At 47.5% G+C, this 18,095-nt stretch overlaps 1 protein-coding gene across 1 annotated transcript in view; it reads left to right on the top strand.

The window, feature by feature from the left end:
- PRPF6 (pre-mRNA processing factor 6) overlaps positions 1-18,095 on the top strand; it is a 54,839-nt gene that overhangs the window by 19,802 nt on the left and 16,942 nt on the right. The window contains exons 9-15 of the mRNA XM_087962330.1: positions 859-1,021; positions 6,470-6,588; positions 9,256-9,474; positions 12,100-12,222; positions 14,094-14,215; positions 15,814-15,952; positions 17,349-17,468. Coding sequence (XP_087818456.1) covers positions 859-1,021; positions 6,470-6,588; positions 9,256-9,474; positions 12,100-12,222; positions 14,094-14,215; positions 15,814-15,952; positions 17,349-17,468 — 1,005 coding nt within the window. The remainder of the gene's footprint in view (positions 1-858; positions 1,022-6,469; positions 6,589-9,255; positions 9,475-12,099; positions 12,223-14,093; positions 14,216-15,813; positions 15,953-17,348; positions 17,469-18,095) is intronic.

Genomic DNA, 18,095 nt, shown 5'->3' on the forward strand with positions numbered 1-18,095 from the left:
ACTGTCTCCAGCTCCGTTCTCAGGGGAACAGAGAGAAAGAGAGAGACTTTTGGCTTCATGCAAGGAAAGCAGCAGAAGCAGCAGAAGTCTTTCTTTCTCTCCCCCAAACTCCGTCAGGAATGAGTCTTTGTGAGACTTGTCATGCTAGCGCAGCTTCTTAGAGCAGAAGGCCTTGCAGGGTCCCAAAGACTCATTTCTGGCGGAGTTTGGGGAGAGAGAAAGAAAGACTTCTGCTGCTTTCCTTGCGTGCAGCCAAAATCAGTAGAAGAAAGAGGTAGAAAGAAGCAGCCCGGTGGCCGCGCGAGGCGCATGGCGCGAGTGAAGCTAGTTCCCCCCCTCCACCCTTTCCCCCCTTCCCTCACTACCTCGTGTTGTTCTCAATGCAAGCAACGCAAGCCTTGTGTTCCCGCGCAGCCTGGATTAATTGCTTTAGGAGGAGGGCTTTGGAGGGGGGGGGACATTTCTCCGTGGACCACCAAAATTTTCTTGTGGACCACCAGCGGTCCCCGGCCCACCGGTTGGCGACCACTGCTTTAAAGGACTTGGATCAGTGGCGGGCTGGAACTGGTAGTTCCGATGAGTAGTTAGCCCCGCCCACCTGGCCCCACCCTTTCCTGTCCTATATTTCCCTGTTTTTTTTTTTTAGCTCAGCTGATTCGCGTGGCTAGTTCATGCCTCAGCTGTTTTACTCACCAGCGCTGACATAGAAGGTTAAGTTTTTAAGCTTAAAACAGGTGGTTTTTGAATGCTGTGCGCCTGCGTGCTCAACGAACCGGTTGCTAAACCGGTTGCAGCCCGCTGCGGGCTTGGATCCCTTAACCAATAAGCCATTGTCTCTTCTTTGCTGCCTTCCTCCAGAGCGAAGACGTATGGCTGGAGGCTGCGCGTTTGCAGCCCGGCGATACCGCCAAGGCTGTGGTGGCTCAGGCCGTCCGTCACCTCCCCCAGTCGGTCCGGATTTACATCAGAGCCGCCGAGTTGGAGACTGACGTTCGAGCCAAGAAGAGGGTCCTCCGGAAAGGTGAGATGGGCCCCATAGAGGAAGACCTCAGAAGGTTTGGAAGGTGGTTGCTACCTGGGAGGAGGGATTGGGGGAATTCTGGGAGTTGAAGTCCGCTCATCTTCAAGGGGCATAGGTTGAGAAACACTGCCTTATGGGTTTTGAGATCTTTAAAGCTAGGGGAAGTTGAAAATCCAGTTCCGAGGAAGCTCCGATGAGCACAGCTGGTAGGAAGGGATGATGGGAGGTGCAGTTCAGCAATGTTCTGACCAAGGCTTCCGAGACCGTAATTAAGCACACGCTCAGTTAAAGCAATTCCTCTTTTATTTCGACGCTGGGAATTAGGTTCATTCCCAGCCGGTAATGAGTTTCAAACAGTCCCTCAAGATAAGCGCACCCATCTTTCTTTCCTGTGAAGTGCTGCCAATAACAGAAGTGCCGAATGAACTATAAAAAAAACAACCGAAGTACAAAGTCCATATAGACTTCAAGGTTTAATCTGAACAGAGCAAATGACCTTGCTTCCTGCAAAGGCTTCTCTACCTTTGCCTGTCCTTTATACCTTTGGGGAGGGGCAATCACCTCCCAGCCTTACTCCCGAGTCGCCCCTTTTTGTCTTAGCTGCTCTTGCCTTCTGGCAGCTCTGTGCACACGTGCACTGGGAACAGGCTCCCCTTGCTCCTCTGCCTCGCTGCTGCCAGACTCCGGAGGCTCCGGAGTCAGCACACAACTCCCAGATGGTCCTGGCCCCATCTCTGCATCGGATGCAGACCGCCCGACGTCCTCTTCAAACCCGACTGGTCCTGAGTCCCTCTGTCAAACTCGCTGGACTGCGGCAACCCCATTCGTGTCCCCAACCTGTCCAATTCCCCCACCTGCCCGGTTGCTGCCCATGATGAAAGCTCGCTCACGGCCGCCCGTGAGCCATACCGAAAAACAAGCCCCAAACCACCTAGAGGACTTGTTCCAAGTGTTGGGACCCAGACGTAGACGTGGGTAGACTTGGATGACCGAGACTCTCCATAGACCTCTCTTGGTGTTGTTTTATAGTTTTTGGCTTCCAGCTCCTGGGGCGGGGCTTATGAGGGCCTCCCTTCCAATTGTTTGAGTCCAGATTTTAAGTGAAAGGAGTCGCCGCTTAAGGGGTGACACAAGATGCCATGAGTTCCTGCAAGGCGTCAGAGATCAGTGGTGCTCCTATAGACCCAGTTTATGTGGACCTGGTAATTCAGGCACCAGGCTTTACACAGAGGCTTCGCGAAACAAGTCGCTCGACAGCACTGGAAGATTAAGGGCTTGAAGGAGGTGAAACAAAAACAAACATTCCTACCAGTCTGCACGCTGACTCGTTTAGATTGATGAGGGGGGAATGCAAACACTTCATGACATACCCACCGTCAGCAATGCAGCATTAACCAAGAGGAACCTCATACAAATAAATTCATAAAGACAGCTTTTTTGGCAGGGTGGGTAAATAAGTCAAGAGAGAGCAACTGCAGGAACGGGAGGAGTAAGGGGTAGTTGGGAACCGTGGCTTAGTTAGTGGGATGTAGACACATAAAATTATAGCGTTAATAGGGTAATTGGGACACGAGTGCAGGCGGAGATAGGCAGTGGTTAGGTGGGTGGAGTGAAGGGATAAATTACACTGAAAGATGATTGATTTCAGTGCTAACCTTGTTCAGTTTAACTGTGCTTACCGGTTCCTGTACTAGGAACAATAAAAAGAAAAAAAGAATACAAACCTATCTGTTTGCAATTTCTTACCTAGGATTCACAGAACCATGGCTAAGACTTTGCTAACTGGGGGAAGTTGGCTAGGTGACCTTGGGACAGTTACCAGGAGTCTGTGAGTTCTCGTCCCTCCTTAGGCAAGACAATTGGCTAGGTTACTGTGGGCCAATGGCCAAAATGCTGTGAGTTCTAGTCCCACCGTAGGCGTGAATGCTGGCTTGGGGGGGATGCTGGATCAATCACCCAGAGAGAGTAAATTCCTGTCTGAGGCATGAAAACCGGGTGGGGGACTTTGGCCCAATCACCAGTATACTGTGAATTCTAGTCCTGCCTTAGGCGTGAAAACTGGATGGGTTACTTTGGGCCAATCACCAGGAGAGAATGAGTTCTAGTCCCGCCTTAGGCATGAAAGCTGGCTGGATGACTTTCAATCCAACCCACCTCATAGTCTGGTTGTCAGAGAAATAGGTGTGAGAAGGGATGTTGCATATGTCCCCTGCCTTGAGTTATTTGTAAACATTATAAAAGATGGGATACAAATTATAAAATAATAAGAACTACCAGCCCCCCAGATGCAAAAAGGAGAGACCAAAGTTCCCCCTTACACTCCCACTTACTCTAGAGTAGCTCTGCAGGCTGACGAACTGCCCGTGGCCCATATAATCTCCACCTTATGAGTTACGGTCTCTCTCTTGAAACCCAACCCAATCATAGGCACAGAGCCATAATTGCTGGCCAGACATGAATATGAACAGATTGAACAATGCATCGAGCTGGCATTTCCTTTGCCTGCTTATTGGTTGGGGAGGAAGACCGAGAAGGGAAGGAAAAAACAAAATGCCTGGCCTATGAGCCCGATTCTTAAATGTGTGAAAACAGAACACTCTGCTTGCCAGAACACCCTGTCCCAGACTGTTGTTCCGCATTTTATAGTCTCTTGAACAATCTCCTACTGGAGCTATAAACGTGATGGAAAGTGGTTTCCATCCTCCAACTAATCAGAACATTATCACAATAAATTTTCCATGGATAACACAGTCATCATTGTTTGTTGGCCATTATGGGCATAATTGAAGTCACCGCACCAGCTTGGTATTTTAAGAGCGAAGTGGAAAGCTATTACAGTTTTGCATTAAGAGGTCAATGCCTTAGCATCTTCTCCAGGGTTTTAATTTCCAGTTTCAAACAATCAATTAAATAAATTAAAAAAGAGAGGATAGGTATATTTTTCAGAGTTAGCAACTGTGACTTGGTTCCACATTGTGACTCTTAGCGTTGCCCTTTGCTTACTTATTAAATTTATTTGCCATCTATCTTGCTGTGATGACCCAGGGTGGGATACAAAATAAACACAGTCATGAAAACAGGTGAAGCCTCTTTTATTCCTTCACTTTGCTTCAAAGCTCCGAATATTCTTGACTGGAGACAAAAAACTCCCCCACAAGCAGTTACGAAAAAGAGGAAATGCTGTTTAAACTAAAAATGCCTATAAACTATAAAGAGTAAAAACAACACAAACCACACTGAAGCAATTAAGGGAACCAGGCAAGATAAGGGCTTGAAGATCTCCACAGATATCGCAACACACACTGGGAAGGACGCCAAACTCAGAGAAGAATGACAGACTAGAGATATTTCCATGCTTTTTTTCCAGCACTGGGCCATACGCATGTCTGTCCTTTTAACCAGTTCTCACAGCTGCAGCCCATGAAGGGGATCAAGGCCCTTTCCTCCTCCGTAGACAACGCCATTCATGTCTCTCCCTTATCCTCTCCTCCCTGCAAGCCCTAGGATGGAGAGGGGATGGGCCTGGGTCCTCCTCTTGACTGCCCAGCCGGCCTCTGCCCTTCCCCAGCCTCCTCCCCAACCTCCGGAGCCACACTTCCACTCCCTGTCAGGTGTTCCTCCTCCAACAGGGGTATGACACTTGCTGTCAAACAGTAGAATAATAAATACATGAACATTAAAAAGAAATACAGGTAATCCTCGACTTACAACTATTCGTTTATTGACCATTCAAATTTACAAAGGCCCAGAAAAACAGTGACTTATGACCATGTTTTACACTTAACGGTCATTGTGGCATCCTCACGGTCACGTGATCAAAATCCGGACGCTTGGCAACGGATTCATATTCATGATGATTGCAGTGTCCTGTGTTTATATGTGATCAAAATTCAAACAACTGGCTCATATTTATGACGGTCGCAGTGTCCCAGAGGTCATATGATCACTTTTGGGTGACCTTCTGACAAGCAAAGTCAATGGGGAAGCCAAATTCACCTCATAACTGGGTTACTAACTTAACAACTGCAATGATTCACTTAAGAACTGTGGCAAGGAAGGTCGTAAAATGGGGCAAAACTCACTTAACAAATGACTCACTTAGCAATGGAAATTTTGGGCTCAATTGTCATCGTAAGTCAAGGACTACCCTATAACTAAGATAGCGGGGAGTCTGCATTCAAATGGAGATCTTCTATTTAATCCGTCCACCACCTCCGATACAGGAGGCGTATATAACTCTGCCCATTGTAGTTCGATCCTGACCGGCTCAAGATTGACTCAGCCTTCCATCCTTCTGAGGTCGGTCAAATGAGGATCCAGATTGTTGCGGGGCCCCATGCTGACACTGTAAACCACTTAGATCAGGAGTGTGAAACTCGCATCATCACGTGACATATCGGGACTCCCCCCCACTCCGCTTCGCTAAACTGGGTGGAGGGGTGGCCAGCACGGGACTTATCCGGTTTTCGCGGGCCTGGCTTAAGAGAGAGCTGTAAAGCATTGTGAAGCGGTATATAAGCCTTAAGTGCTATTGCTGTGAAGGATTTTAAGGGCCAAGATGGTGGGGGGGGGGCAGACTTCCCCTCAAGTGGTCTGATGTTTCAAAGGGTGGGAACCACCACAGAAAAGGTCCTGCCAACCGAATTCCCTTGGCCAACAGGCTCTGCAACAGGCTTCTATCCCTGGTGCCACGTGGGGCCGGCTGGTCCCATTGGGGCAAGGTGGTTTCTCAGGTAACTTTGACTTTCTCTTTGCTTGCCCATCCTTTTCCATTTTGAGCTATCAAAGCAGAAAATTGGGAGTGGTTGCTGAAAGAGGGCAAACACGAATGCCTTTCCGAGTCTGCTGGGCAGCTCAGGATAATGGCAGCAGTGGGAACTTGTGGGATTCTGAGGTGATACTGCAGGCTAGCCGAAACGAGTTTGCAGGCTTCGTTCTGGGATTCATTCCAGCTTCATGCTGGGTTCCCTCGAGCTGCCTCTTGACAGCCTGCCTGTCAAATAAACCCAGGATGTGTAGTCCACTAGGAGCAGAGGTTGGAGCCTGCAGCTATTCTTAAGTCTTGACAGTTTGGTATATTTCTGTCAAAGCTTCTGAATAAAACCGGCTTGCTAGTCCAAGCAATTGGGAAATGCCTGGTTTTAATGACCTTTTTTTTTTTTTTTTTGATAAGCAAAGGATTTGCATTCGTTAAGTGAATCACACAGTTCCCTGGTGGCTCCGTAGGGATTCTAGGCTGGTTCCTCTCTTGACTCCACCCCCTCCACCTCCCGGGTTCTGCCACTCCTCTTTCTACAGCGAGTCCCTGACATGCGTGCTTCCGAGGTTTCTCTTTGTGTTAAATTTGCAAATCGCATTACACTCGGTGGCTTTGGATATTGTTAGGTCCTGGATAAAGAAAAGGATTTCTATTCTCTTTCCCCCTCTCTCCCCATTTCTTTTTCTTAGCGCTGGAGCACGTGCCAAATTCAGTCCGCTTATGGAAAGCAGCTGTTGAATTAGAAGAACCCGAGGATGCCAGGATAATGTTGAGCCGGGCCGTGGAATGCTGCCCCACCAGTGTGGAAGTAAGTGGGCAGATTGGTTTTGTACACAGAGGGGGGCAACCTATTTTTCAAAGCACCTGAAGGCAGAACAAGAAACAATGGAGGGAAATTAATCAAGGAGAGAAGCAACCTGGAACTCAGGAGAAACTTCATAATAGTGAGGACGATTAACCAGGGGAACAGCTTGTCTCTAGAAGTTGTGGGTGCTCCATCACTGGAGGTTTTCAAGAAGAGGCAGGACATCCATTTGTCTGGGTTGGTATAGGGGTTTGGACTAGAACAGTGGCCCCCAACCTTTTTTGTGCCACGGCCCGGTACCGGCATCACAAAATCATCCATGGCCCAGTACCGGCATCAGCACGCATGGCAAGGCGAGCCGAGCGACCGGCCAGCCAGCCGTCCCCCGCTTCTCCCCGCCACCTTCAACTCCTCCTTTGTACCTGTGTCGATGGGCTTCGGGACGGCTTCGGGACGGTCGCTCGGCTTGCCTTGCCATGTGTGCTGAAGGAATCCTCGCGCCTTAGTTTTGTTCGAAGCCGCCCCCCCCCCCTCGATGAAACTAAGGCGCGAGGATTCTTTCAGCACCCAAACGCCGCTTTCCAACCGGAAAAGCTCACCGGAAGCACTTTTTCATCAAAACAAGATGGCGGCGCCCAGCAAACCGGCGTTCCACGGACCGGTACCGGTCCGGGGACCGGTGGTTGGGGACCCCTGGACTAGAAGACCTCCATGGTCCCTGCCAACTCTGTTAATCTGCTGTCCTGTTTAATGACTTAAAAGTTACAGCGGCACTGGAAAAAAATGACTTACGAGGCGTGGTGGCACAGTGGTGAGAGTGCAGTGCTGCAGGCTATACTTCTGACTGCTGGCTGCCTGCAGTTTGGCAGTTTGAGTCTTACCTGGCTCAAGGTTGACTCAGCCTTCCGTCCTTCCGAGGTGGGTAAAATGAGGACCCCAAATCATTGGGGGCAAGAGGCTGACTCTGTAAAGCGCTTAGAGAGGGTTGTAAAAGCACTGTGAAGTGGTATGTAAGGGCTATTGCTATTTCACACTTACGAACAGTGTAGCATCCCCCCATAGCCACTTGATCAAGCTCAGGATGCTTGGCAAGCAACTTCCCCCATTGACTTCGCTTGTCAGAAGGTTACAAATAATTTTTTTGGGGGGGGGGGGAATTGTTTTATTTTATTTTATACAAACAATTCATCTTCCATTTAAACAGTGTGTTGTCTGGATACAAACGTCTTATGCGATAACAATGACAGTTTATACATATTCATTATATTGATACTTGTTAGGAATAACAAGGTTACCTAACGTAGTTTGGGTAAAATAATATATATAAACTATGATAGTAAGTTTAAGTGTGTGTCACTTTAAATTGCAAAGCATGTAATTTTGGGTGCGGTTGTAAAACCGCCATAAGAAGGAGCAAGAGAACCTACTTGCTTGCTGGATTGCTGGATTGATGGTTTGCTAACTGCATATTCCCTGCTGCTGAGTTTTTGAACGTCAAGGAAGAAAGGAGGTTTGACTTCTTTATATCTCTACTGCGAGGATATATATTACTGGACTGATATTTGTAAGTTTACTAACCCCTTTTTCGACACTGGACTTTGCAACTGAATAATCCCGAACGGACTGAACTAGTGAATGATATATGGACTGTTTGACTATGATAAAACTCTTACTGGAATAAACTATTTAACTAGCACAGTGTATCTGTTTTACTGAGTGTAAGCTACAAAAACGTTTATCTCACATATTTGCCTGCCTGCCTGCCTGCCTGCCTGCCGTGCAAATTCTGCTAGGGTGTATCCCTAACAATACTGATATACATAATACTGTATATCGAATTCTTATTAACAGTCCCCATCTTAATATTTTTAATTCTTTTCACATGTTTAGTATTTTTCGCTAATCGTCTTTAATTTCTAACTTTCAAATTTATTCTCCAGTTGTTGATAAAATAACTCCCACATCTTATAGCAATAGCACTTAGTCTTATATACCACTTTATAGTGCTTTACAGCCCTCTCTAAGTGGTTGACAGAGTCAGCCTCTTGCCCCCAACAATCTGGCTCCTCATTTTACCCACCTCGGAAGGATGGAAAGCTGAGTCAATCTTGAGCCTGGTGGGATTCGATCTGCCAAATTGCAGGTAGCTGGCTTTCAGCAGAAGTAGTTTGCAGTACTGCACTCTAACCACTGCACCACCGAGGCTCTTCATATGGGAATATGAAGGTTACAAATAATAATCACATAAACCTGGGACACTGCAACCGTCATAAATACAAGACAGTTGCCAAGCGTCCAAAGTTTGATCCCAATTTGTTTGGGACAGATGCATCACAATTACAGTAAGATATACTATACAACATACACTTTAAAATACAAGATTAAAATATGTACAAGTGAAAGAAATCGTGTCCAGAAACTAGCAACACGAATTGCCTTCTGTCATGCTGCTGTGAGGTCTTCAAGACACAAAGGGCCTTGATGCAAGTTTGTGGCAACAATCGTAAGTGTGAAAAACGGTCCTAAGTCATATTTTTTTATTCCTCTGTCCTTGTAACTCTGAAAGGCCACTCAATGAATGGTTGTAAGTCTCGATCAATCGGCAAAAGTCGTATTGAGAGGCAGCTGGGTAGCCTTTCCGGTCAACTCCTCTTGTTTCCTTTGTTCCAGCTGTGGCTTGCCCTGGCTAGGCTCGAAACCTACGAAAATGCTCGCAAAGTCTTGAACAAAGCCCGTGAAAACATCCCAACCGACCGGCACATCTGGATTACAGCTGCCAAGCTCGAGGAGGCCAACGGGAATACTCAGATGGTGGAGAAGATCATTGACCGAGCCATCACCTCCTTGAGGGCGAACGGGGTGGAAATCAACCGGGAACAGTGGATCCAGGTATCTGCCTAGGAGGGATCCCTCTTCTTTCAAAGCCTGACTTTTCTAACCTGGTGTCTTCCGGGCCTTTTGAAATGAGGGGTCGGGAATTACTCAGGAAAAGCTGTTTTAGATCATTATTTTTAATTATTGTTTTCCTTTTTACCTCAGTTTCCTTATTGTTGCGCATAATTCAAGGTAGTGAACATGCCTAATACTCCTTCTGCCTCTTGTTTCCCCCCCCCCCAACAACCCTGTCAGGTGGGTTGGGCTGAGAGAGAGAGAGTGACTGGTTCAAAGTCACCTAGCCGGCTTTCATGCTTCAGGGGGGACTAGAACTCACTATCTCCTAGTGATTGGCCCAAAGTCACTCAGTCGGCTTTCATGCTTAAGGCAGGACTAGAACTCACCATCTCCTGGTGATTGGCTCAATGTCACCCAGCTGATTTCATGGCTAAGGCAGGACTAGAACTCACAGTCTCCTGGTGACTGCCCCAAAATCACCCAACCAGCTTTCATGCCTAAGGCGGGACTAGAACTCACCATCTCCTGGTGATTGACCCAAAGTCACTCAGCCGATTTTCATGCCTAAAGTGAGATATTATATGTGTTCAGGGTGGGTGCTACTATATGATCTGGAATAGCATAAACAAATGTGTTAAAACTATTGCAAAATGTCTAATGGGTCCCAGTGCATTTCATTACAATTTCTGTGGTACTTTTCTTTTACGTATACTGACAGTATTTGCACCAAGACAAATTCCTTGTGTGTCCAATCACACTTGGCCAATAAAGAATTCTATTCTATTCTATTCTATTCTATTCTATTCTATTCTATTCTATTCTATTCTATTCTATTCTATTCTATGATAAATATATGAATACAAATAAAGGAGAATATTTGTAACTCTGGGTTGAAATGAGGGCCCCAAACTTGTCTGTTTTCTTGCAGATTTTTCATTACCCAAACCATGATGTTATCTACTTTGGGTAATGAAACGTCTGCAAGAAAACAGCCAACCTCAGAGAGCACCAAGGACTCTTCAAATATATGAATATTTTAAATGTTATGGATTGAAACAACTGGTGCTCTGGAATCTACGAGAAACAGATGAGAAGAGATGGTTTGGATGTTCAAGAAGGATGGATGAAAAACACGCAATAGAGAATTCCCCCCCCCACCCCGCTTCTTTCAGTTATAGTTAAATATTTAATCACCGCTACGCCGTGAACTAAAGAAGCTCATGTATCTGTCAGTCTTAATCATTGCTCTAATGTGAATTTTTAGAGAGGAAAGAATTATTACTATTGGTTTTTCCCCCAATTGGAAATGAAAGATGCTTAGCAAGAATTATTACATTCCAACGACGCTCTGAATCAAAGCCTAAGCAAAATTTTCATTTTGACTGAATAAGTTACTTGGATGAGCAGTGAAATGTGTCAGTTTAATAAACTTTGGTCCAGTTGTCATAATTTAACCTTTTTAGGTACTTAGCCAAGCATGTACTCTTCTAAGACGGGGTCTCCACCCTTGGAGACTTTAAGATTTATGGACTTCAACTCCCAGAATTCCTCAGGCAGCCATGCTTGTGAACTTCAGCTCCCAGAATTCCTCAGGCAGCCATGCTTGTGAATTTCAATTCCCACAATTACTCAGGCAGCCATGCTTGTGAACTTCAACTCCCAGAATTCCTCAGCCAGCCATGCTTGTGAACTTCAACTCCCAGAATTCCTCAGACAGCCATGCTTGTGAACTTCAACTCCCAGAATTCCTCAGGCAGCCATCCTTGTGAACTTCAACTCCCAGAATTCCTCAGGCAGCCATGCTTGTGAACATTAACTCCCAGAATTCCTCAGGCAGCCATGCTTGTGAGCTTCAACTCCCAGAATTCCTCAGGCAGCCATGCTTGTGAACTTCAACTCCCAGAATTCCTCAGCCAGCCATGCTTGTGGACTTCAACTCCCAGAATTCCTCAGCCAGCCATGCTTGTGGACTTCAGCTCCCAGAATTCCTCAGCCAGCCATGCTTGTGGACTTCAACTCCCAGAATTCCTCAGACAGCCATGCTTGTGAACTTCAACTTCCAGAATTCCTCAGGCAGCCATCCTTGTGAACTTCAACTCCCAGAATTCCTCAGGCAGCCATGCTTGTGAACATTAACTCCCAGAATTCCTCAGGCAGCCATGCTTGTGAGCTTCAACTCCCAGAATTCCTCAGGCAGCCATGCTTGTGAACTTCAACTCCCAGAATTCCTCAACCAGCCATGCTTGTGGACTTCAACTCCCAGAATTCCTCAGCCAGCCATGCTTGTGGACTTCAGCTCCCAGAATTCCTCAGGCAGCCATGCTTGTGGACTTCAGCTCCCAGAATTCCTCAGCCAGCCATGCTTGTGGACTTCAACTCCCAGAATTCTGGCAGTTGAAGTCCACAAATCTTAAAGTTGCCAAGGATGGGGACCCTGTTCTAAGATTCTTGGCTTCTCACCTCTGCTTGGGTGAAAGTGCAGTGGCAAGGGGGGCAGAACAACCAGTTACGGGCCTTGCCAGGTTAGGGAACAGAGTGAAGCTCTCCAGCAAGGGTGTGTTTGGGTGGAATTGCCCCTTTGTTGCCCTGAACTGAGGCCACGTCAAAATGATTTTTTTCCAGGATGCCGAAGAATGCGATAAAGCTGGAAGCGTGGCCACATGCCAAGCTATCATGAGAGCAGTGATCGGGATTGGGATTGAAGAGGAAGATCGCAAGCACACCTGGATGGAAGATGCTGATAGTGTAAGTGCAAGGCCTCAGGTGTGAAACTGAGGACAGGACCAAGAGGTAGAATAAGAGGTGGGACGCTGCTGTCCAGGGTGTCCAACCTTGGCAACCCCTAAGACTTGTGGACTTCAACTCCCAGAGTTCCTCAGCCAGCAAAGCTGGCTGAGGAACTCTGGGAGCTGAGAATCCACAAGTGCCAGGTTGAAATCCACTTGTCTGTAGCCTGTCTTGCGTTACCTATTCCTTCCAGGAGCCATGGTGGCACAGTGGTTAGAACAGCACTATAGCAATAGTCATTAGACTTATATACCGCTTTACTGTGCTTTACAGCCCATCCTAAGCAGTTTACAGACGCAGCCTCTTGCCCCCAACAATTTGAATCTTCATTTTTACCCATCTCGGAAGGATGGAAGGCTGAGTCAACCTTGAGCCTGGTGAGATTCAAATCACCAAATTGCAGGCAGCCGGCAGTCAGCAGAAGTAGCCTGCAGTACTGCATTCTCACCACTGCGCCACTGTGGCTCTTGAATGCAGTATTGCAGGCTGGTCTGCTCACTGCCAGGAGTTCGAATCCTGACAGGCTCAAGGTTGACACAGCCTTCTGTCCTTCCAAGGTTGGTAAAAATGAGGACCCAGATGGTTGGGGGCAATGGGCTGACTCTGTAAACCGCTTAGAGAGGGCTGTAAAGCACTGTAAAGCGGTATATGACTTTATTGCTGTTCCTACTTTTTTGTTATCACTTTTATCAGTTGACACCTCTCAGTCTGCCTTTTTAGGATCGGGGCTACCTCTAAATTTTTTTTCATCATTTTGTTCCAATGAGAGCAAAGAAGTTCTGAATTGCAATTTAGATCGGGTGTCTCTGGTGGATGTGTATAGGTAGTCCCCTACTTACAACCCAAATGGAGGCCAAAATTTTAGACTCGGGATGAATTGTCTGCAAGTGGACTGATGATGTTACCTAGTTGGGTAACAAAATGTCTGCAAGAAAATAAGCTGTCAGCCCTGGAGCCATTTCCGCCCCCGGCACCTTCCCATTCCTCCAGCCCAACTAATCTCCGCTGTGGCAGCCCTGAAGGTGCCAGGGGGAAAATGCCATCTGAAATAGTATAGGTCAGTGGTGGCTAACCTTTGGGGGCTTCTGTGCCAAAAATTGCGTGCCCGTTAGCGTGTGCGCACTCACGTGCCAGCACTCAGAATGCAATGCACGCCCCCCCACGCCCCCGATGCATGCGCGCACAATCCCCCCTCTGTCACCCCCTTACCTGCACTGTGCCTCACAGCTGATTTTTTGGCTGGTTTGTGGCCTTTTTTGGCCTCCCAGAGGCTTAGAAAAAGACTCTTCAAGGCTTTTCAGGAGGAATAATAGGCCCATTTGGTCACTTTCGGTATTACAGGAAGTGACGAAACAGGCCTATTCCTCCTGAAAAGCCTTGCAGAGGCTTTTTCCAAGCCTCTGGGAGGCCAAAAAAGGCCTGAAACCAGCAGAAAAATCAGCTGTGAGGCGTGCACATGTGCAGTGAGGTAAATTTGCCTGCGGCTCGCATGCGGCTCACTTGCCGGCACAAATGGCTCTGCATGCATGCCATAGGTTCACCATCACGCGTATAAGTTCTCCTGCTTAAGCAGGGGGGTGGACTAGAAGACCTCCAAGGTTCCTTCTAGCTCATTCATTCTACTCTAAAGCACATGAGCACGGGGATGCTGCAGTGGTGCTAAGTGTGGAAAAACAGCCACAGATCCCATTTTTCAGTGCTGTTGTAAGTTCGAACGGTCCCTAAAATGAACCGTTGTAAGTCGAGGACTGCCTGCATAGATAAGATTATGAGGTAGGTCACTCAAAAAAGGCTTCTTCGACCTGTCGTCTTTTTTTTCCCCCCCACAGTGTGTGGCACACAATGCCTTGGAGTGTGCCAGGGCAATTTATGCTTACGCCCTGCAAGTTTTCCCCAGCAAGAAAAGCGTCTGGTTACGAGCGGCTTATTTTGAGAAGAACCACGGAACAAGGTACGTCCCTGGGTGCCGTTTCACAAAAAAAAAATTTCCCTCAGAAAGCTGGTTGTGCCAATTGTTCCGGCGATGGTTTTCACTTCACTTGTTTCCACGTGAGGGGAACGGATTCAGGGTGGTTTTTTTCCCTACGGCTCTGTTTTTAAAGACAAAAAAAATGCACCTGGAGGATTACAGCCTCTCCGTCCCGGGGCCTTTGAGGCTTCCTCCATTGTCACTTTCTTGGCCCTTCTGGATGTCCAAAACAATCTCTCCTTTTTGGTCATCGCCCGTGAGATTCTTAAACGTGACACGGCCTCTAACGAATGCCTGTAGCACATCCAGGAGTGGGGTTCAGCTGGTTTGGACTGGTTCAAGCCAACTGGATGTTAAATTTACACCTGGTTCGCTGAACCAGTAATTGAACCGACTGGCTGGCCCCTCCCTCCCCTCCCAGGAGTCTCCACGTGGCCCGTTTTGGATGCAGGTAAGTGCAGGATCCACACAGAGAAAAATGGGAAAAAATGGGCCTTCCGAAAGTGGCCTCCTGACTCTGGGGGAGGCCATTTTCGCCCTCCCAGAGGCCCGAGGGAAGCCTCCAGACTCTGGGGAAGGTGAAAAATGGCCCTCCCGGAAAGTTCCGGAAGTTTGGAAACCGGCCTGTTTCCAGCTTCTGAGGGAGGCTGTTTTCGCCCTCCCAGAGGCTCGAGGGAAGCCTCTGGACACTGTGGAAGGCGAAAAACTCCCACACCCACCATGGCCATGCTCATCATGGCCATGCTCTCAGCGAACCGGTTGCTGGGATTTTTGAATCCCACCCCTGGGCACACCTTGTAAAAATTGCATACAGGTAGCCTTTGACGTACGAAGAGAATTGAGTCCCGAATTTCCGTCGCTAAGAGAAAAGTTGATAAATTGCGGCCCCCGCTTCGCGAGGGGGAGAAACTAATATTGCTTCGATATTATTTATCAATATTCAACCAGGGAGGATAATATATGTGTATGCGTTTTGGTCTTTGGTCTTTTTTTAATGCACATTTTAAAAAATGTTTTGTCTACTTTTGGGAAATTTTTCCCCTTTTTCTATTTTTCCAATTAGTACTGTATTTTAACTTTCTGAATAAAATGCTTAGGGTGGCCTCGACTTACCACTTACAATTGAGTCCTAAATTTCTGTTGCTAAGTGGGACATTTGTTTAGTGAGCTTTGTCCCGTTTTTTATGACCTTTCTTGCCACAGGTGTTAAGTGAATCGCTGCAGATGTCATGTTAGCAACATGATTGTTAAGTGAATCTGGCTTCCCCATTGTCTTGGTTTTTCAGAAGGTCACAAAAGGGGATCACATGACCCTGGAACACTGACCGTCATAAATATGAACCAGTTGACAAGCGTCTGAATTTTTGATCATGCGACCTTGGGGATGCTGCAATAGTCATAAGTGTGAAAAATGGTCATTAAGTCACTTTTTTCAGCACCGTTGTAATTTTCAGAACGGTCACTAAACGAACTTGGTGTAAGTCGAGGACCACCGGTATTGCTTCTTTAAATTTAAAATCACACGTTAGAAGCCCGGACATTTGCATTCTAATTTCCTCGGGTTTCTGTCTTATTTTCAGGGAATCGTTGGAAGCTCTTTTGCAAAGGGCGGTGGCTCACTGTCCCAAGGCTGAGGTCTTGTGGCTCATGGGGGCAAAATCCAAATGGTTGGCCGGAGACGTCCCTGCGGCCAGGAGCATTCTGGCCTTGGCTTTCCAGGTGAGTGTCAGGGTTCCGACGATTGCCCGAATGAAATCATGAGCCTCGAGCCAAGCTTCAAAAGAATCCAAAAGATTTATTAGGAGCAACATGTCCGGCACTAACCCATATGAAGCCAACTCTGAGACACATAATTTACTATCAGCTACGATCCTGTTTCTCCCCCACCCTCCCTGGGTGTGTCATTAAATCAGATTCTCCAATGAAACACCTTCACGGGCTGGGTGTCCTCAATCACACTCTCCAGATAGAAGGGTAGAAGATCCAGTATCCTAGGCTACAATCTCCACAAGATAAGTGTGGAATGTGCTTCTGGCCTTCACCCGCTGCGCTGCTCCCTCAGGCCTCCCCCCGCCCCTTTCTTATGGCAATTCGGAACCAGGCATAGGAAAGATTTACGAGTTGACATGACCGCTTTGGAACATAGGGCTAAATGTTTCTAGCCGTCTTTCTCAGTCTGGACAACTTGAAGAGGTGTGGACTTCAACCCTCAGAATTCCGCAGCTTTCCTGCATAGGGCAGACGGTTGGACGCCTTTAGTGTTTCTCAGCCATACCAACTTGAAGCGTGGACGTCAATTCCCAGAATTCCCTAGCCTGCATGCCCCATTTTCCGCCCTTTGTGAACCCTCGCCATCCGGAATGAGCTGAAAACGGGGCATGCAGAGGCCGAAAACAGGGCACGCGTAGGCCAAAAACGGAGCGCGGAGGCCAAAAATGGGGCGCGCAGAGGCAGCAATAGGTGATGGCAATCCCTGCAGCCTGAAATAGCTGATCGTCGGGAGGCCGAACCATCCGACAATCGGCTGCTTGTGTTAATCAGGCTGTGTTGAAGCTGAAACAGGCTGTTTGCCGTTTGCTGCCAGGGGGCAAACGGCTGGGAGGCAGAGGCCGAAGGGTGGGGCGGGGTGGGCGGGGCTTCGGCAATATTTGCTGTATAAGACGCATAGACATTTCCGCCCACTTTTTGGGAGTGGAATAATAGTGTGTCTTACGCACCGAAAAATACGGTACTTAGATGTTACCTTAACAATTCTTAGGTCCTTGGTTAGGACCTGAACTGTTCAGTTTTTACCAGTCCACAGACTATGAATCAAATTGAAGATGAAATAATAATAGCAATAGCAACGATAAATAAAGGAAGTTTTTATTTATATACATTTATATATTAAGCACCAAGGACCCCACAGTTCAGCCCTCCTGCTTTCTAATCTGGTGCCTTAACCTCCAGACCATGATATGTGATGTTTAGGCTCTCATGATATTCAGCTAGCACAAAGTGCCACGAAGAACAGCGTCGAAGTAGTGGAGGATTCAGCTGATACATACAATCCATGAAAGGGAATTTTTCTGACGCTTCTTTCCTGACTTTTTCTCTCTTTGACTTATATTTTCAGGCCAATCCAAACAGTGAAGAGATTTGGCTGGCTGCCGTGAAGTTGGAATCCGAAAACAACGAATACGAACGAGCAAGGCGTTTGCTGGCCAAGGCCCGTAGCAGTGCCCCAACGGCTAGAGTAAGTCCACTCTTCTGGGAGAAGGCAAATCTGTTGAAAGGAATTCAGCCGTTAAGGCCTAGCCTAGAGCTATGTTTTCAGCCAATCTGCTCGGTTCAGTATATCCCAACTTTGGCCTTTTCTAGCAGTATGGACTTCAACTCCCAGAATTCTTATCAGTGGCCATGCTGTCATGCCTAAGGTGGGAGTAGGACTCAAAGTCTCCCGGTGATTGGCCCAAAGACACCCAGCCAGTTTTCATGCCTAAGGCGGGACTAGAATTCATAGTCACCTGGTGATTGGCCCAAAGACACCCAGCCAGTTTTCATGCCTAAGGCGGGACTACAATTCATAGTCTCCTGGTGATTGGCCCAAAGTCTCCCAGCTGTTTTTCATGCCTAAGGAGGGACTAGAACTCATAGTCTCCTGGTGATTGGCCCAAAGTCACCCAGCTGGTTTTCATGCCTAAGGCGGGACTAGAATTCATAGTCACCTGGTGATTGGCCCAAAGTCTCCCAGCTGGTTTTCATGCCTAAGGCGGGACTAGAACTCTCAGTCTCCTGGTGATTGGCCCAAAGTCTCCCAGCTGGTTTTCATGCCTAAGGAGGGACTAGAACTCTCAGTCTCCTGGTGATTGGCCCAAAGTCA

Source organism: Notechis scutatus, chromosome 3 (genome assembly GCF_049901735.1).
Source record: "Notechis scutatus isolate UNSWTSFEM ecotype Mainland chromosome 3, rNotScu1.2, whole genome shotgun sequence".
Classification (NCBI taxonomy): Eukaryota; Metazoa; Chordata; class Lepidosauria; order Squamata; family Elapidae; genus Notechis; species Notechis scutatus.